We start from the raw sequence: 20,996 nt of genomic DNA, 5'->3' as shown, positions 1-20,996 counted from the left end.
TCAGCCTCCGCCCCGCCTCAGCCGCCCCCCGCGGCCCGCTCCCACCCCGCGGGACAAGGCAGCGGCGGCAGCAGCAGCGGGCCCGGCCCGGCTCCACCGGGGCAGCCACGCAGAGACGCGAGAGGAATGTGCCCGGCGCGCATGCGCGGCGGCGCTGACAGGCGGCCTCGGAGGCGGCGCACCGTCGCCCGGCGGCCAGCAGCGCGCGGCTCGTGCTGCCTGCCACAACTCCAGGCGCCGCCAGGCAGCAACGGCCGAGCCCCGAACCCCCGATGGCGGCCGCCGCGCTCCCCAGTCTGCGCCGCCAGGGGGCGCTGTAGCCCGGCTCGGGCCGTGAGGGGGGTGGAGAGGCCGCCCCGCCGGGGGGCTCCTCTCCGTCCCCCCGTCCCTGTTCTCCGTCCCCGTGCCAGTCGCCCCGTTTCCCGGGAGCGCCCTCACCCGCCGGTGAGGCAGGCACGAGGCCTTCCACCCGCGTCTCCCCCCCCCCGTCCCGGCTGCGAGCAACGTCTCCTGCCGCCCCGCCCTTTTCAAGCCGCTCAGAAATGCCCCTGGCGTCTGGCGCGACCCAAACAAAGATTTTCACTACGGGAAATGTTATTTTTACGTTGCATTTAGCATTTCTCAAGTTTAATCGCCGTGTTGGGGCGCGTGGCCTGCCGCTGGGAAGCTGGCTTCTCGCTCCGGGGGGGTCCCCACCTGGGAACATGCCTGAGGCGGTGGGGGCCGCGGGCCCCGAGGGGTCCCTGGGGCTTGGGCATTCACCCCGCAACAGAACCCTCACAGGCCCTTCCCGGGGTCGTTGGTATCTTCCAGAAAGTTCTTTTTTTTCGGGTGGAGGAGACTGTAGTGTCAACAGCTGGAATACCAACGAAATTACTAAAATGTACACAGTTCCCCTTTCATGTGGGAGTGGGAGAGGGAAGCCTTTGCTCCTGTATTCACAAATGCGATGAGCAGGTGCAAACCACACAGCTGCGTTTGCACTTCCACATTCGTTGCTCGTGCTCAGCAACGATGCAAACTTGCAGGTATTGTATAAAAAGGCCCTTTGCCTCTCCAGAAGCACTGACTGCAGTTATACCCATATGAAAGATACTTGCGGTTTTTTAGCTCATCCTGGTTCTGAAAATTAAACACATTTCAGGGAATAAGCTATCTCCACATGGGTGCTTTTATCCAAGGCCCTCACCTTGGTTACAGCTCGTCTCCTTTGAAATACTGTGATGGAGCCTGATACTGATTTCAGTGGGAGCTTTATTAGCAGGTCTCGTAGAGATCTCATGCAGCTTGACTTCATTGCATCAAAGATGTAATTCCACCTCAAAAGAGAAAAAGGATCATTCTAACCCAGATCAGGATCCCAGTCCCGCCTACAACGTTGGCCCCCCAGACTACCCTGCCAGTACAACAGAGGGGAAGCACAGAGGCCCTCCAGTCAGCAGAAGCAGAGCCCATACCAAGAAATTGTAAGGGTGCCAGGACCCCAGCATGCCCTGCCCTTGGGCCATAGGGCATCCTGGGGTGAGTTTCTTTCCTTCCTACACTTTGCATAAATAATTGATTGGGACACAAAGAGACAGACAGATACCCCTTTACAGCTCAATGGTTAGATCGCTCACCTGGAATGTGAAACGGTAAGTCAAAGCAGGGAAGATCTGTACTTTCATCAATCTGTGCTTTCAGAAGAGCTGTACAAAAGCAAACTTCACCACTAACAGTAGATATCACATTTCCTCTGGGATCTGCTGACCTAGTCTTGACAAGAAGCCTACAGATTGTTATTACAAACCTCCTCATTTACCCTTTACCATTCAAATTGTCTGCACTGTAACTGAAGGTAGGTAGTAACAAACCGGGCACCTAACGGGTTCTCTTACTGTTAAGTCCATCCATGATGGAAACAAAAACCTTTATATATATCCACAGAAAAAAATCTGATGCAGTAAATTGGTGTATTCAGAATAATAGCTGAGCAAAGGGTTTGAGTGTCTGAAGTCCCCCAAGTGCTTCTTAGTGAGCCCAGTCTAAGGGAACATTTGCTTGACCTTCGTTCTAACATTCATTCTCCATAGCCATATCAGCTGTATTTTTTCACAACAGGGTCTGACAGAAAATCAAAGTATTTGCCATATCAAAAGCTAAACTGTTATTATTGTTTAAATTAGTTCAGCCACACAATAAAATTAATTGCTTCAGGACTATCAGTTTTTATGTTAGCTTTGGCTTTGATTCTGGTAGATATCACACTGGAGAAGTACCTATAGAACTACATTACATTCTTTGCCTTTTTTTAAAATGGAACAGTAATCTATCACTTGGCCAAACAGAATTTTCTGCTAATATATCTCTATCATGCATTTGAACAGTATCTGCTTATCTTGAGACGGAAGTTTCCCATAGTTACTACATAACGTATCTACAGCAAATACTGCCTTTAAAAGCTTATACTTAATGTAATTTATGTATGACTGCTGCTTTTTAAAGAATCACATATTCTCAGGTTTTTAGTGTCCTTTTCCCTTAGCTTAGGGGTTGGTCCAGCTCTATCTTATATTTTCTTTATCTACAGTGGTATCAGAGTTTTGTGGTCATTAATTTTAATTCTTTCATCCCTTATCAGTGCTACCTTTGTTTTGCATGTCCTTACATTTCACAAGTCAAACAAGGTTTTGTCTCTGCTTATTCCACTCAAAGATTAGTTTCTCAAATACAATTCTTTTAGAAGCCTACCTGCAGTGTAAAATCTGTCTAATACTCGCTGGACTATGGAGAAATGAGAAGGAATGCTATATATTATCAAGAAAATCTTTGATTGTGACTCTAAATCTTAGTAAATGTAGTTATCATTAGGTACTAAGTATATTCCTCACCAGAAATACTGGGTAAAAAGGGGGTTGAAATTAAAAGCAGATATCGCTGATGACACACATGAATAATTTATTATCTCAAAACTATACTTGTAGGTCCCCTAGAAAATTCTGATCAGTTCCAGTTACCCTTGAAATCCCTGCCAAAAGCCCTCAGACAATCATAACTCTGTTCTGTAAGCAAGCTGTGCAGTAATTATGGAATTGAGCCTAAGAAAGGTAGTTCTGGCCTTCAGTTCGATTAAATTGATTTAAAGTAAACTGTAGTATACTCTACCTTGATAACATCAACAAAATAATTAAAGAACATTTAAAGAACAGCGGTAGTTTGAATCAACTGATCTAGCAGTAAGAATCCTTTCTATACCCAAGTGACATTTCTAACAGTCAAATAGTTTCAGCGAGTTGTACATCAAGAAGAATTTAAATTCTCTGAATACCTTTAATGTCAAAAGGACTTCACTGAAAGTTTCCTCATCTGAACTTAAATTTATTACGTGGTAGAGCTAGTGAAGTTAATCACCAGCTAATTTCTGCACATAATTTATGCACATAATTTCAATTATTTTAGACAAGGTATAGAAAATGTGAGGTGTCTGTGTTACACCGCTATTAAGTACATTTGAGTGCAAACATAAATTTAAACCTACATACTCTGATTACTAGAGTACCTGATAAATTATCTGAAAACTTAGTTTGCTCTTAAAGAGTAAATGACCTTAAACCTGAGGAGGACACATTTTCATACAAAACAAAGCAAAGTAATACTCAAATCAAAAGAAAAAAATAATACTTTGATCGACATCTCCACTGCTGTGTATTTGGTATCTAGTGTCCATGCCAAGACTGGGAAAGTGTTGTGTAAGATATTCTACAAACCTTTGGTTAGACCTAGCCTCTGCACAAAGAATTTCCAATATAAACACATGTGTTTGCACATGAGGGTCGGTTCACCCGGAAACTTCTGTAATTGCAGCTGCCCAGCTGTGCATGCCAGGCTGCAGTGCGTACACGTGTCAAGGCCATCGTCTGTGTGGTTAGCGCTGAAGCATCTTGAGTGGTTTTATTGCAAGGGTGGTTGTACAGTCACAAGCTGGGACACCAAAGGGGAACAGAGAGAAAACAAAGACTATCTCGCAGTATCAAGGTATGGGAGAAAATTGAGACGATAAAGCAAGACTTTCATCCTCTAGAAAAGGAGTTAGACTAGATGATTAGAACGTGCCTTTCTGAAGCAGGTTAGAGAGGAGGAAGTTATCCATCCGCACTGATACTTAAAGGGACATACATTTTCTGTTGTCATTACAGAAAATTTCTAACAAAACCTAGACATTTTAGTTTTTTACATTTTAGGTGATTCCTGCTTTGGAGACCTAGAGAGGTCACAGTTGGCTGCATTTTACAGTCCACGCAGTGAGTCCATGCGTGCAATAATTCACTCACTACTCTTTTGAGGGAACATGAACAAGAATGAACCCCCTTTTTGTGCACACAGTGGGTATAATTCAGAAAACTACTGTTTCAGAGTTCTCACCTTGTTGAAACTGTGCCTTGCAGTTTGAACAGTAGACAATTTTTACAGTTTAAGCTCCATTCTGGTTCTGCTGGATGTTCAGTCACTAACAGGCTGCTCTTAAAGGCTAAAGAGTCCCACAGGAAATGGAAGGGCCTTGCTTCATACAGGACTCTGAAAAGCCCCTGCAGGTCACAATTGTTAACTACTGACTTGAGCCACTTCTGTGTGTGCAAAACCCTAGAAACAGAATTGTCATGGTTCCAGTATCGATTGAATGATGCATCTCTGCCACATTTTTAGGTGGTAGTGAACGAGGCACAGTCTCACATAGGTTAATTACAAACCTCACATAAACGCTCATATACAAAAGACCTGTGTGTTTAAATTCTAGGTTAAGAAATGATGGCTGAATCCAATCTGCCCTCTTTATTTCCCCTTCTTCATTCCTTTTGGGGCTAACTTGGAATATCATTACTAGAAAACTGTTACTATACCATACCATCATCGGTGGTTTCATGGGCACTCCTCTCTGTAGTACAGTTATTAATGAATAACAGTTCTCCATCAAGTGGCTGCCATTAGCAATAATACTTTGAAGGACAATTACAGCACCACTAGTGGCATATGTGTATGAAATTATTTAAACTGACCTCCTCCACATGGGTGCTCCTTATTTGTTGTTTGTGGGGTGCCTACCCCAGAGGCATCTGATCTTGGCTAGCATCCCTCAGCACTATCATAAAATTGGCAATGACTAAAACTCCTCAATATGTGAATTTTTGTTAAACAAAGTGTCATTCCTTTCAACAGGTTTCACTGCACTAGTTCCTCTGGAATGCAAACATGCCACAGACAGGTGAAACTTGAGACATTCCTAAAGGATTATCACTTTCATCTCCTCTATGTAGCCAGCATGGAGGAAGCAAAGGAAACCTACCTTACTGTGTGGAGGAAAAATCTGCTTTGAGTCATCCAGCAGCTGTTTCCAGTGTATGAAGATGACCTTGCCTGGAGTTAGAAGGTGCATTCTCCACATACAATGAAAGTGGATAAAAAAATATTTCCACAAAATTCTTGGCTTACGAAGAAGATTGAGACATCATTTTCAGACCCACCTCTGATTGTTTTTGTGAAACTGTACTTGCAGTTTTATTTTGTAGGAATAAAACACAAAATCACTTTTGATAAATTTATGATCTTTATATTAATTAGGTATCATTAATTTGCCATGAATGCATCTATGTTGACATTCTTGATTCAGTATAACCTTCTGAGGCTCTTTGTTTAAGAAACATTTCTGTAAAGCAGTTCAGATTATTTCAACAGATTATTAAGGGAAGCATAAAGTTTTTAAAAACAATGTTATAATTGTTTCCCTTAGCAGCCCAATCCGCTCTGGAGAGAAGTGCTTGATTGGAGGTAATCTTTGCAGCAGACAAATGCCATTTGTTGTCCCTGTGAAAAACTGGTCCAAATCCAAGTTAAAAACCTCCAGAAAAAGCATAATTATAAATTCACACGTACGCAGTGGCAGGCACTTGATAGCATATGGCAGCTAAATATGCCAAGGATTCTTTGGAGCATACGCCATCACTTAGCAGCTCCTAGTTGCCAAACTGCTTATACTTGTGACATCCCTCAGGGACCAAACTCCTACCCATGCCCTCTGCAGGCCCCAGGCCGGTCTTTTCCTTCAATTTCTCCCTTCCATATAGACAAGGGACACCCCAACTGTAAGAGCTCTTCTTCTCCATGTCTTTTGTGATAAGACCGCATCTTCCCTCGTGTGGTCTGTGCCATCATATACATTACAAGGGATCCACCTTCAGGTTTTATGGACTGTCTTAACTCAGGCATTTCTAAACACTCCGTAACTAGAGTTTTGCAGATTCATTCTTCTAATTTTAATGTTATCTTATTTCTATGTGATTTTCTAAATGTAATCTTCCATTAAAAAATTATGTTTGGACATACATGTGTGCTTTTGTCAAGCCTCTGACTTTGGTGAAGAAAGAAAAGGCCCAAACACCAGTATTGTAGATGCTGAAATCTTGCATGAGGCAAGGCTTGTAGAAAAAGAGTATTTTTATTAGACTAACTGATAAATTTGGAAAAAAACCCTCAAACTTTGCAGTCCTTTATGAGCCCTTCTGAAATAAAAGCAGCAATCCTGAAAGATCTTCTAACTTACATCAACTCAAGCTTATGTTTTATCCAAATTTGTCCAATATATTTTACTACTTTGCCATGAACTATATAATCAATGTCCATATTAAATGCCAACACCACAAAAGATTCTGACACGGATTTTGGGTTTAGCAGGTTTTTATCTGAAGTGTTTAGCTTTGGTTAAAGCACACACCATGTAGAGTGTCCCTGGGACTTCTCATGTGGACAGGTTACAGGTGCTATCGTTGATTTTTTCTGACAGAGAAATGACAGAGGGGAATATCATGCCATTAGTCCTGCACAGAAATCCCCATTGAAAGGTGTGGAGAGCTTGCATAAAAACTGCTGGCAGGAAATGGCCACCAGTGATTGACTCTCTTAACATCCCCCTGCAACTCATGGGCCAGCAGTGCTGCTTCCGCAACACAGATCCTGGAATGTTTATTCACCTTTTTTTTGCATAGCTCACATCTTCCCACTAGGCTTATGCGCATACAGTCCCGTGACTCTTCATCAGTTTTGTTGCCATCAGGTCTCCTAGAATCAATAAAAAACGCACAGGTCATAGTTTTGTGCAAAAGCAAAGGCATCAGCTCTGGTGGACACGTGTCAGAATTTGTACAGAACAGATTTAATAGGATCATCTTTCATAGCTATCACTTTAAAATACCTAGCTGCTGAAAGCAGATATATATCAGGAACTGATGGATACATAATATCATTCTTGATTAAACCATTGTGTTAATATCATGTGAATGAACTATTAAACCAATAAAGTTTCTTTCATTAGTTTGAAAAGACCAAGGATACAGATACTAAAAATGCAAAGAGCCAAGAATATTACACCTTACTGTGGTGTTACCTTGTAACTACAGCTGTGAATTCTAGCATAGACTGAGCGATTTACAATTTACAAAACAGGGAAGAATGCAATGTATGGTTCTTACTTAAAGGGATTCTCAGACTGACTCTGTAATACTCTAGAGCTCTAAACTGCAAACTGTAGGGTTTGATCTGCATTTCTTTTGACTCTCCTTGAGCAAAAAGCAGTTGCTTTTTGATGACATTTTTGAGGAACTCAAATTCCTACATAAGATCCTGGGCATTATTGTCTTGGTGACCTCAGCATTTAAACGCAAGTCAGTGGAAAGATGAGATCAAAGACTGTTCCAGGGCATGCTGAAATATACCACGAGTAGCTGTCAGTATGCAGAAAGGTTTTACACTTTTGTCTGGGTACTTTGACTCTTTTAGAAAAAAAAAAAAAAAAAAAGGCAAAACTACAAACCAGGTACCAAACCCTAGATCAAGATATTAAAATATTTGTTTTAAAGCACCATTGCTAATCCTTCTCACCCACTCATTTTTGCTCAGTTGATTACTATGGCATAAGTCAGGCAGGATTTTTTCTGCATAGTTTGTTAAACACGCCAATTTGACAGGCTGCTTTAGGAAAAGGTTTCTGCTCTTGCTGTTTGGTTTAGCAGATGCTGCGTTGCAGTTCTGTACTCGCAGTGGAAGGGACTAAGGACACAGAAGGATCTCCAGGAGGGAATATGGCAATTGTCCAGTATAAACCCAGCTGCATCCAATAAGCATTCCCATCGAGGACTGTCCCCACTTCAGTTACCCATTTGTCAAATCAACTTGACATCATCTTCTGCTTGGAGAAATAACTGGCCTAGTTCTTCATTCAAGGAATAGGATTAGCTACTACTGAAGATATGATGGAGATGATGGAACAAAGCAGGTAACAGTGCAAAGCAGATCATGTATGATGAGATACAAAGTTTCCCGGAGTAGACTCCTTTGTATGTTGTAAATTACTGAGTACAAAGGAAAAAACAATGCACAGAAAGTTCCTAAAATAATCAGAAGCCAACCTGTAAGCCTTTCACAACTGTACATCCCTAGCTGGCACAGCTAGTAGATATGTGAGAGAAGCACTAATAAGTAGAGAAAAAACTCTGAGGGGAACCTTAATGTTTGCCATCTGTCATGGGGTAAATAGATCTTATTGATCATCTACCACTTGATTTATACTAAATGCTTTCAAGCATTTTACATTTCTAATTTTCAAATATGAGAATAATTAAACTTTGATTTATGGGAATTACACAAACACAGGTAACTTACATTTTTGTCTCATCTTTAAAAAATGTGTACCAACCACCGGCACTCAGCTGTATCACAAATATTCAGAAAGTGAATAGAATGTTTTGGCTTTAAAATAATAGCTGCCTGAGTTTGTGAGGGGGGGGTGGTGGTGGTGGTGCTCGAGTCTGAATAAGTGAAGAGTGAAAAAGCTTCGGTGTTGGCTGTAGTTGTGTTTTTACTGTTTCTAATACTGGGTCACAGAAGATACAGAGGTTTTACAGCCCCACTATAAAACAGCTCTTTATCTTTTCTCCACTAATTCTGTGGTGGCACATTTAACAAAACTAGGAAACTGGAGATAATATGGATGTTTGCAGATTAGATGTCAGGTAATAAATAACACTAATTTCACATACCTACAAATGTAAAGGCACCTTATCACTGTTTAAGTTTCTCACTCTTTGTAATGCCTGCCAACATTTTAACCCAGGCAAATTAAGGTATTGTTTTTGCTGTTTTTTCACTGGGATAAAATACACAGTCATAATATCCTTTTATCAGATTTCATGGTATAAAAGGACTTTGGTGCTTAATTCACACTGTATGTTGCCAAGACAATTTCAGAGCTCCTGTTTTGGAAGATGTATTTATCTTACCTTTTAGTCATCTTCTTTTCTTTTCACAGTGGTCTAAGTACCACTTGCCCAAGAAGATGCAGCTGTGACCCTGCCCAGTCAGTGCAATGCTATCGAACTACAGAGATCCCCAGAGAGATTCCTTTTACCACCAGGAGACTCTACATCAGTCACAGCAAAATTAAACAACTCCAGGTAGGAGGAAGAATCTTATTCCATGTTCTAAAAATGGATGAAATGCTGCCAGATCTGGTTTTATTTTTACTACTTTTTAAGGATATGTAAATATATTCTTATAGTGTTTCATTATCCTGCAGTCTCTGAGCACCAGTTCATGCTGCCACAATGATATTTTGTGTGCAACTCAAAAAATAGTAATTTACAACCAGGAACCAAATGTTGACTTGGTTTTTTGTATGGTCAAATAACCGTTGAATTCCAGAGTAATTTTTTAACTTGTTAAAAGCTTTTGCTACTTTTGATACAATATAATATTTTTTCACAGTAAATAGAAAAGTTTTATGTAGCAGGAATCATTTCCCTAATGAATGAAACTGAAGTTCTTTTCTCTCTCTGGAGTTGCAAGTCTCAAATACAACTGCTATTAGAAATGGGAGAGGGAGTAAGTAAGTTAGAGTCTAAGGCAGAGTGTGAGCTGTTTCTAAAAGCAATGCTAGGCTTATCTAATAATTCATATAAACAAGAGCAGCTTCTAACTGAAGATGCCAGCAGTTTGTGTTATTGAAAGAGTTTATTCTGGGTTTCTTGAGGCATCACTGGGTCACATTATTAAAGGCATGATAAGTTCATGCTCATTTTGCACTGCACTCTGGAACTGTTCTCTGAAATATATTTATTTAATAAATTCAACTTCTATAGATAGACACAAGGGAAGTACAACTGCCTGTATTATACATGCCTGCCATGTATCAATACTACAAATAATATGAAATGTTTGATTCAAAAGAGATGTGTTTTCTCTTAAGTATGCTTGTCCTGTTACAAAGAATATAACTAACTGCTCTGAAATGCATCTTTGATTTTGCTCTCAGAATTGAATGAAATAGGTTAGAAGGCAGCTTAGAGCAGTATCTGGGATACCTGTTGCCCACTGAGAAATAGTCAGTAATTTTACAATTTAACTCTGAGAAAGAATTTACTTCTTTTTTAGCTGCTACTAATACCTCTGGTTTTCTTGTTTTAGCTCCCATACCTACAAGAGTCAAAGTTCATTGGTGGGATTTACCTACATTGATGTGCTCTAGTTAAACAGAAGATCTGTCAAATGAACTCTTTATTAGAAAATACATTTTCTTTGCAAAAAAACCCCTGATTATTTTATTTCCAAGATAAGGAAGATGAGCCATTTTTCCTTTCTTAGGCTAGCTGCCCATACCTGTCAGCTACTCCTCAGTTACTAGTAAAGTGGCCTTAGGTTCTAACTAGAGCAAAAGATAGGTGTTATAAAGCATTTAAATGTTGGATGTGAGTAGTGGAATAAATGTTTTATGGCTGTTCAGAACAAATGGTGCGTGAAACCATCTAAGGAGAGAGTTTTTCACTTTATACACACTGACTCTGAACTGAAAGGAAATAAGTCCTTTCACGCTATCTGCCTGTAATTATGTAGATTCTTTCCTTAAGATTAGACTGGGTCTGTGAATATATTTTTTCACTTTTCTTTCCATGCAACAAATTATGGTTCTGAGGTCTTGACATCATAAATACATATGCTTAATTTTACACAGCTGAGCAATTCCACTGGCATATATCATGGTGCTCATAGAAACAGGGTTTGATTTCTGCTTGTAAAGTACATGTCTGGAAGCACTAAAACAACTCTATAGGGGTTATTTGGGTTTGTTTTTTTGTTTTTTTTAATGCCTTCATTTTCCTAATCTTAGAGAAAATAACATATTTTCAAAAAGAAGTTGAATGGAAGCCTAACCTTCCCACAGCTGACCTCCAAGAGACTTTTATATGTAAGCATTCACATATACTATGTTTTGGCAATTAACCACCTCAGAAGAATAAACAAATATTGTTTCAAACTGAGCACCAATTACTTTTGGACATTACTTTGCATTGGCTATCATTAAAATTGTACAGAAATGAAAAAGAAGATATGTTTGTATGCTAAATACAGTATGTTTTGAAGAAAAACAAGAAAAAAAAGTAGATTTTTTTTGCCCAGATCAACTTTCTGTTTGTTCTGACAGGGTCAATCATCATTGAAAACTCTGGCTGGGATTTTGCTTTTGGTATTTTTACAAACTGGCATTTGTATAAAAAGACTTCATAATAACAAAACTAGATTAATTTTAGCATCTTTTTTCAATAATTTCTGCCTTCCCCTTGATTTGAAGACCAACTATAACCTGTTTATTCTCACTTTAAGATTTAGTTTATTTCTAACTATATTAATATATGGGGGTTTAGCTGTTAAAAGGAAATTGTTTGTCTGGCTCCCACAATAGCAGACTGGTTTAAGAAACTGCTTATAACAAATCCCAGTTCACAAAAATTCTAAAGGAAAAAAAAGGTCATTAAAAAAAAGACAAAATTATTTAAATGTTTTAATTAAAATAACAGTGTCTTAGATCCATCTTCAGGAGATTTACTTTTTAAAATGTAAAACTATATTAGTACCACTTTACAGACAGTCCAGTTAGAGAATAAAACATCACTTTGTAGCAAAAAGAGAGTTGATAGGCTTTCAAATATGTCTTGATTCATATTTGAAAGACTGGGAGGTTTGTAACAGCATGGATAAATGTTTAAGTCTCAAAACAGCATGGTCACAGAGCTTAGCAAAGCATATCAAATAGGTGGAAAATAGAAATTATAATAATCCACATTAAGAAGCCTAACATCATCAGAGAATGAATGTCTGTACATTGACCTTCACGTAGCTCTCTGTCACTTAATAAGATGAAAATTAAGCCTCTTAGAGACATACAGCAATCAACTGAGGGAAAGCAGGAAATACTGCTTTTGAACTTATAGGAGAAAACGTGTTGAACTTGCGAAGTTCATTTCATTTCACAATTGCTTAAACTTCCTTAAGACTGTTTTATCACTTACAGATGACTATGCTTTTCTGCTCTTGAGTAATGCAGTCCATTCCTATGGGGCTTCTCATGATAAAGCTTTGCAAGATTAGCCTCCTAATCATGACCAAAACTGGACATGCAATTCAGTAATTGCTATATAGCAATGTATATATATAACAAAACTGCACTTACAGAAAAAATAGAAAATGGACAACTTTGTTATTTACTGTTGATAATATAAGTTTTTTTATGGAGGTACATTCCCACACTGAACTTAAATGTAATTGATGGAGAAACCTGCATCAATAGAGGTTCCATATCTATACTTTCTCACTAACTGCATCAAATCTTGCACTGCTCGGAAAAGACTTTACAAGGCAGAATAGATGTAATCAGAAGGTAGTGACAGCTAAGGATACCAAAGCAAAATGATATCTGACTCCTGTCCTGTGTGGTCTCTAATTTTAACAGAAGTTAAAATGCAGAGTCTGTAGCCAGGGTGAAGAGTTACAACCCAAAAACATGCAAGAGTTGTATAAATGAAGCTGGAAGGAATCTTTTAACAGCCACCTTCATAAACTGATTTCACATACACAAATATGATTGCTAATTGTATTCAATCAGGACCATAGAATAAAATTACTACCCAGTACCTGCACTGCAAAGGACTTTTACTGCCTTCCATGTAGATTCCTGACTGGGATGAGGGATTATGCTGTAGAACACACTTTATAGCTTCTCTCAATTACAGTAAAACGTGGTGGTAGCTACTAAGCCCTGGGGGAAATAGCATGAAGACTACAGTGTTAGTTTAACATCTCTCACTGATGTGGTACTCCTGAGACCTGCAGTGAAATGTTTACTGGACATGGGAAGGGAAAATGGGTAAGGACACTCCTTCCCACCTCTCCCATGCAGAACACCTGCTCATCTTTCTCTGAGCTTTCTGTGATTCCTATATAAATGAGTTTCTGAAAATCATGCACCGAGGTCAATGGGCAGCATCTCTGATAATTTCAGAAAACTACTGTTTAAGCAACTGCTGTGCTTGGAGAACTCCCAGGTTCAGCTTCATTGCATGTTTCCTCACATTTTGGCTTGGAGGAAACTGCCAGATTCACTTAAGTTTGCTTCTTAACTTGAGACATGAAATGGCAAGCTTTGTAAACAAGCAGGTTGCAACAGAGCAGAAAAATAATGAAACAATTAGTATGCCTCTGTGTATTATAGTCACAGTCAACATCTAAGTTCCATTTACCACTGCAAAGCATCTCTTTATTACCAACTAACGAAAACTAAGTTCCTGTAAAAGCAATCTGTTCCACAGAGGGGACTTTCAGACCAAGATGATCTGACACTTTTGGTTTGGTTGTCTTAATATGTGAGGTTTTTACTTGAAAGAAAAGGAGAGATAGTGGGGGAACAGAAGAAATGCGCGCGTCGGATTTTAATTTCCTGCCAAAACTTTATAGTAGGGAGAGGTGATGATATCCATGTGTATTTCCTGTGGGGAATACACACTGCAGTGACAATACTGCTGATATATGGAAATGGATGTATGATGAACTCAAAACTGCTTCAGCAAGCTCCATTGAGTGCAGTGAACATTAACAACCATCTACTCTCTGCAAAGATTTCTGTCACTGGTGATATTAGCTCTCCATTTTATATAGGCTATGCACTAGGCAGAAATAAAAGGAATATTCCTTCTTCAAACATGTATGTTGGCTCAAAACCAGACACAATATGGACTTAAACAATTCTAGAAATGTAAGTAAATACTGGCAAACCGCAGGTACCCATAGTAACACTTCTATCGTTACCATTTCCCTTAGTTTCTCATTCTAAATATACAGTTTCTCAATATATACTAGCAATTGTCAAAGCATCCAGAAGAAGTAACCAGTGAGGAGATCCATAAATAGATGGTATACTATCATATGAATTATTTTTTTCTTTTTAAGATTACTGACTTCAGGAGAATGTCAGCCCTTGAAGAGCTGGTCTTGTCATGCAGTGGCACAGAATCAATAGAAAACAACACTTTCAAAGCTCTGAGCACCTTGAAGTCCCTGGAACTCTACAAAAATCAGCTAAAGCAAATACCCACCCTCCTCCCATCTGGCCTTGAAATTTTAAAACTTGCTGATAACTCCATCAACACCCTGCATGTGTCTGATTTTGAAGGTTTGATGAAACTAAGGGTGCTCGATATTCGGAACAACATGATTGCGAGTCTGCCTCCGAGTGCATTTTCTTCCCTTTGCAATTTACAAAGTCTGATTCTGGATGGCAACAACATGGAATCTGTGTCTGCACCACTTAAGCTTCCTAGGCTGAAGTATCTGAGCATGGCTGATAATAAACTGAACTCATTCCCAACCAACTTCTTTGCATCTTTCCAAAATCTACAGTTTCTTAGTTTAAGTGGCAACTTTCTGACAAAAGTGCCTCTTGACCTACCTAAATCCCTGCTGTCACTAAAATTAGAGAAAAACCAACTTAAAACAGTAAGACTTCGAGACATGAAACACCTAGAAAACCTGTCTGAGTTCTTCCTGTCAGAAAATCAGCTAACATCAGTAGATGGTGCCCAGCTTCTTCCAAACTTAACAACACTGGAGCTCTCTAAGAACCAGCTCCACACTATGCCACTCAGGCTCCCCGGCAGACTGCAGAAACTTGACTGCAGCAATAACCTGATTCAAAGGGTGACAGCGCAGGACTTCCAAGGACTACAAGACCTCAAGCACTTGTTTCTTGACAACAATGCTGTTAGCATGTTTGAGGCAGGAGCTCTTCAGCAGTGTGCGCAGCTTTCCAATCTGGCGCTGGAACAGAATCTCCTCATTTCTATTCCGCTGAGGCAAGTGAATCTGAGGACAGCTGGTTCCCAGGTGTCATCTCTCCTTCCTTACATTGTGAGAATGAGGGCCAAACTGGAAAAAAATTTTTATGCAGACTCAGTCATGGTAGAAGTCTATCTGTACCATAAACCCATTGCCGTAACGGGCACTAATTAGCACTCTTGTTAGCAGTCTCAGCATAGGAGTAGAGCTGTTTTCATTACATCTGTGGCCCCACAGTGAATCTACTCATTTCACATCTCTCCCTGCCAGTGAGACTACTTTGTTTAATTAGCACACAAATAAGAGGAAACTGCTAGGAGAATATAACAGAATTATTACAGAGAAGTTGTACTGCCGCTTAGATTTATCTTCCCCCATAACACAAAATTAATAGAGCATTCAATAAAAAGGAAAGACAGCAATTTTAAAGCTGATGTTTCTACCAACCCACACTGAGTTTATTATTGTTAAGATATTAAGATTTCAGGAGCTGAGTCTGGTCAAAAAGAATGTGCTTTTTCAGAGGATATTAGCATTCTTGACTTCATTAGATTCACACATTACAAAGTATTTGGAATGTGTATAAGCTCTCTGGCTTCAGGCTATAAGCAAAATTCCAAAGGAGCACAGAAGAAACATCCCTTGGGCATGCTGTGTTCGTTAATGCCCTGCTTACAGCTTCTCTCACATTCATCTGAGTGTTGGTCCTGGCCATTATCAGAGATGGCATATTAAGCCAAATGGAGGCTAGTCTGATATAAAGTGGTAATTTTATTATTTCAAAAAGCTGTGCAATAAGATGGCATAAAAATAGCGAAGTAATTCCATTAACATCACTTCTTTAACACAACTGCACTATTAAATTTTATTTTTATGGCTTGTGGACAGGTTTAACTAGCCCAAATAAATAATGCAGTAAAATTTCAATTCATTTAGCATCAGGTCCTTTAGCATTTGAATCTATTTGGCAGCAGCTTTATAATCAGAAAGTGATTTAGTGGTGTATAAATATTTGATTTCAGTCTAGCTTGACAGCAATGTTTAATGCTATCTAGTTACTTTAGTATTGTCTAATCCATCTTATTTTACAACCTTCGTAGTCAAGAAAATTAACAGGAAGAAGCTCTCTATTAGCCTTTAAACAGCACAGCTTTTAAGGAGATATTGAGGACTTTTATTTTCAACTCAGTAACGAATACAGATTTCAAGGGGAGGCTGTAAACATAGAAAAGGGAAAAACTGACAAGATGTAAAATGTATGTACTTAATTGTCTGATGATCAGCAGGTACGCATGGATATACAGAAATAAAAGTATTACTTCTGACATCTGAGAACTCAGTCACTAGTGTCAAAGGTTAAAAAATATAGTTTATGTGCCACAGTTTATGGGTCTTAGCAGTTATTCAGCAGGAATAAGGAGAAAGAAAGCTTCTTTTTTTCTGAGAAGAAAGTCATCCACAAGTCCAAGCATTTTCAGAACTTGTGGAGAAGAACCTATACTCCTTAAAATCTTGCAGGGAGTGGAGAGAATGCAGGGAAGAGTCTGATGACACTCCCTGGAGTGGCAGCACCACAGTATAGCTGTCATGGTCAGCTCCCGAGTGTGCACGGCTTCTCTGCCAGCACCAGGATCACTCATCATGTAGCCCAGTGCCATTATCTTCTCAAGATCAACACAGCCTGAAGTCAAACAATACAGCCATAAAGCCTAAGTCTAACATTAGTACAGTAAGACTCTTCACAGGTTTAAGGGCTTGCAGGTCAGGCTTTGGACTGTAATCAGTCTGGATAAACATCTCTGGTGATACCTACTGCCTTTGACATCAGTGGCACTAGGGTTTTACCCCAGAGTGCCCTTCTGACATTACAGTGTCATATTGGGCCATCATCGCCTGTGGTTAGATTTTCAAAACAGATTTATTGCACTCACAAGCATTTGGTAAGATCAAATTTTGTGGAGTGGCTCACCATATTGACATATGAAATCCTCATCTCCCCCAGGAAATACAGCACAATACAGAACTGCCCTACTTTTGAAATAGTCACACTGAATTTGCAAGATTTAGACAAATATGGCAACCACCTTTCAGCCTAAGAGGTCAAACTGAGCTTCACAAAAAACAGCTGGTGGGGGTCACAATGTACCCTCTTTGTAATTTTCAAAGGTATCTCATATCATTACATCGATATAAATGATGACATTAACCTTTACCGGTTGTGGTATACTGCTGTTCTATTCTAAATAGCTCTTAGTAGTATTTTTTGTAATTTCCCTGAGAGTTTCAGTGAATAAGTTTCCTTAAAATCTCTAACCATGACTCTTAATTTCATCACCTCACATACTACCATAGTAAAGTTATTTTTAAGGTACTTTCAAATTACCTTTATTAAAAATATTCCATGCCAATCACCTGGCTTTTCTGTTAAGCACTTGTCACTAACTACAGCAGGAGGAAATTAGAGGATCATAAATGAGCAAGACTTTTGAAATAAAACAGTCTTATACAAATATGTAAGATGTATGAAAATAAGAATGATACTGACCAGTCTAGTATCATATCCAGAGACTATCAGGTTTGTTTGGGGTTTTTTTAAATTTAAATCTAATTCTCTGAAGTGCTATTTAAAAAGACCATCAAAAAGCACTTCTGTTTTCCCTGTTGCTGATTTCTTAAACAGGATATCGTCAGATGGACTACTTCTGTGATGATTAATGTTTGAATCTGATGGGAGCAGGGCAAAATGGAAGAAAAATCCAGTTCTTTATCAGCTAAAAAAACTTTTTAAACAAATCATGTACAGAAGTACTTGAAGGAGCAGTGTTGCCATGCTTCCCTAAACTTTTGATCTTTCATGGTGCTATAATTTGGTCATTGGCATATTTATGGCACTGAAGAGTACAAAATGCATTTTTTAGCTTGACACTTAATTGAACATATAACTTTCTTCCTAGTACAGTATAGAAGGACTGCTGTTTAGTTCAGTTGCACAAACACAGTACAGGTCAGAACTGCAATAATTTGGGAAAACAGTTCATGTGTGCATAGACAGTATTCCAATAACTTAAAAAAAAAAAGACATGAACACTTCAGGACCACATCTTTTTTTTTCAGAAGACTGCATTTTTTGTTAGTGATAGTTTTATTTTAATACGTCTGATGTGCCTGGGCAAATACCCACCACCAAATACCTTTTACACAAACAGAATCAATATGATGATGAACATAACACCTTTGTGTTGTTTTATTTTTATCCAGACTTCCAGACACCCTTGCTAGATTGGATCTAAAGGGAAATGACATAGAGGATGTTGGAGAACAAGAGCTGAAGGACTTGAAACAGCTTCAGGTTTTAAATTTACGGAATAACAAGATATCTGCCTTGGATCGCAAAGTCTTAGAGTATTTACCTCGTCTTCGTCATCTGTATTTAGATGGAAACCCTTGGAACTGCACCTGTGACCTTCTCAGAACCAGAAGAGCGCTGGTGGCCAAAGGAACGGATGTCAGGGGAGGGCAGTGTGCGGCGCCAGCAGAAAGCCGAGGAGAAAGTTGGATGTCTTCCAAAAAGATTCTTCAGCAGTGTGAAGATAATCTGTCTTCCATGGAAAGAGGCAAAGAGGACAGAAAGAAAATGAAACCCAGTGAGGCCTCCAGCATTGGAGTAAACACAGATGATGATTACTATGATTATGAGTTAGATTAACCCCATGGTTAATCTATGGTGAACCTTAAAGTTGTCTAGAGCTGCCCACTACCACCAGTGTCTCTACTGACAATCAGCCTCCTGGTCTGCCATTAACTTTTCCTCTTTAATTTGTACTGTAAGAGGCAATAGCTGGTGACAGAAGGGCTGTAGTAAGGATGCCATTGTAAACTGGAAATCGTAAAAAAAATAAATTGTTTTTCTATGCCATTAGTACTATGTAGTTTGAGGGAAGTAAGAATACAATTACTATCTCTTAGAAGAACAGACTGTAACTCTGTATGGACCTTTTTATAGTAGAACATTCTTATAGTTGCATAAAAAAAAACATAAATAAAATCCTGCAATACCGCAAGATACTATTACTATGAGTCTGGCATTTAACATATTTAAACTCGCAGGTCTGCAGTTCGAGATGGAGAGTTACACTGAAGTGGGCAATTTCTCAGGATTGTTCAAGATTCTTGGTTTTGAGAAATGAATTTCAGTTTTCCTGAAATATTTGCCTCATTGATTTTAGACTGTTTTAAATTACATTAAACTAAATTAGCTGAGCTCCAGCAGAAACACAGAAGGTTCATCTTCATCACAGCAGAAGGTTCATCTTCATCACAGCAAATGCAACAAACAGAAGAATCGGTGTCCTGGTTAATGAGATTTAATAGTAGTTCCAAAGTTAATTAATAGTAAGGAATGAAAACACTGAGGTCAACTTGACCCGATTCTGTTGTAAGCAGAAGAAGGGAGATTCTTAGGAAATAGATCTCTACCTCTGCCAAATATTAGGATAAGATCAAGTGAGACAAAGTTTTTGGAAGAGTTTATTTTGGTAGCTGAATAGCTAATTGACTACAATATAGCTCAAGATGCTGTGTGTATACTTTTGAGTTAGGTGTACTTCACGTGGGAGTATACACTGCAAGTGGCCCCCTTCACTGGCAGGAACATTCCAGATTTTTGCACACCAAGAAAAGGACTTAACGGTATATGCATCAGTTCTGATGTATGTACAAATTTTATCAAGCAGTTCGCGAAGTGCTTGAAAACTAAACAAAATTGGATTGCTGAGACCACTAAAACCAGTGACTTACAAACAGTAATCTAAGGGGTTTCCTGACAGTTCATAAATCTCAGCTGATAACTGAGGAGTAATAACACCAGCAAATTACTTTTCCAAGCAAACAGCTTCTATTGTTCTTTATCTTCTGTTGGCATTCAGTAACTGAGTAATCACTCACATTCACAGAGGCTGTTTTGTCAGGTGCCAGAGTGCAGCTATTTGGTTTTGTTGCCTATGCAAAAGCAATCGACACTTGGGGTTCTTAGGCACCCAACACATTAAGCTATACAATTGAAAGGACTGAAGTTCATTTTTCTTTACATTTTAACCTTTTAACGTATCATCAGCCATCCAAAGTTTTGGTAGCTAAGGATTTAGATATTTATGGAACAGCACAAGTCTTCCTTGTGGTTTGACTGTGTTATTTTTGCTGGCTAATGTTGGTCTGTATTAGAAGTCTGGGAAGTAGTTATTTTCTGAGCAAGAAAAATATTTTCATGATACAGAATTTTTCATTCAATTTTATATTGGCGGATTCTTTTAATAGAGCACTTTAAATATCTCCCTGTGTCACTTCAGCCCACCCATCTGTCTTGACGGCACAGGGCTAGCTTGTCAGCTCTTGCTCTATCTTTTGCCTGCGGTGGGATTTGCATCTTCGGATCTGTGGGATGTTACAAGCCAAGGCTGCAAAAACCTGGGAACTGCAGGTTTTGTGGGAGACTGAGAAAAGGGGTGTGCACTCCTGAGGCCTCGCACTCTGGGCCACCACAGGGGCACGCTCAACGGGTTTCCAGGGGCTGCGCTACTCCCATTTCCCACGCCCACTCCGCAGAATCGCCTAGCGAGTATTTGCAGTGTGCTTTGCGGGTGAAACGTGTTGTTTCATAAACACACCTGCGAGGCTCGGCTGCCTCTGAGGTGCTCAGATTTCCCCCTGTTTTGAACGCCATCGTGAACGAGGCGCTACGGGCGCCAAGAAGGCCACGTCGCGGGGCTGGACACGGGGAAGGGGTTCAGATTAGCTCCTGAAACAGCTGAGGA

At 39.6% G+C, this 20,996-nt stretch overlaps 1 protein-coding gene across 1 annotated transcript; it reads left to right on the top strand.

Annotated features, from left to right (window-relative positions):
• The first annotated feature begins 8,279 nt into the window (after nucleotides 1-8,279).
• On the top strand, nucleotides 8,280-18,892 carry LOC141921622 (nephrocan-like). The gene is made up of 4 exons (XM_074820548.1): nucleotides 8,280-8,302; nucleotides 9,335-9,479; nucleotides 14,302-15,203; nucleotides 18,445-18,892. The coding sequence occupies exons 1-4, from the start codon at nucleotides 8,280-8,282 to the stop codon at nucleotides 18,890-18,892; spliced, it is 1,518 nt and encodes a 505-aa protein (XP_074676649.1).
• Nucleotides 18,893-20,996: the final 2,104 nt, after the last annotated feature.

The sequence above is a fragment of the Strix aluco genome, chromosome 3, assembly GCF_031877795.1.
Source record: "Strix aluco isolate bStrAlu1 chromosome 3, bStrAlu1.hap1, whole genome shotgun sequence".
In the NCBI taxonomy this organism is placed as follows: Eukaryota; Metazoa; Chordata; class Aves; order Strigiformes; family Strigidae; genus Strix; species Strix aluco.
The sequence above is the reverse complement of the archived record's forward strand: the minus strand, read 5'-3'. Positions and strand labels throughout refer to the sequence as shown.

Coding starts and splice junctions, on each gene's coding strand:
- LOC141921622 (XM_074820548.1), top strand. CDS start 8,280: ATGGAGATGATGGAACAAAGCAG. Junction 8,303..9,334: donor GAGATGATGGAACAAAGCAG/GTAACAGTGCAA, acceptor TTCTTTTCACAG/TGGTCTAAGTACCACTTGCC. Junction 15,204..18,444: donor CTCATTTCTATTCCGCTGAG/GCAAGTGAATCT, acceptor ATTTTTATCCAG/ACTTCCAGACACCCTTGCTA.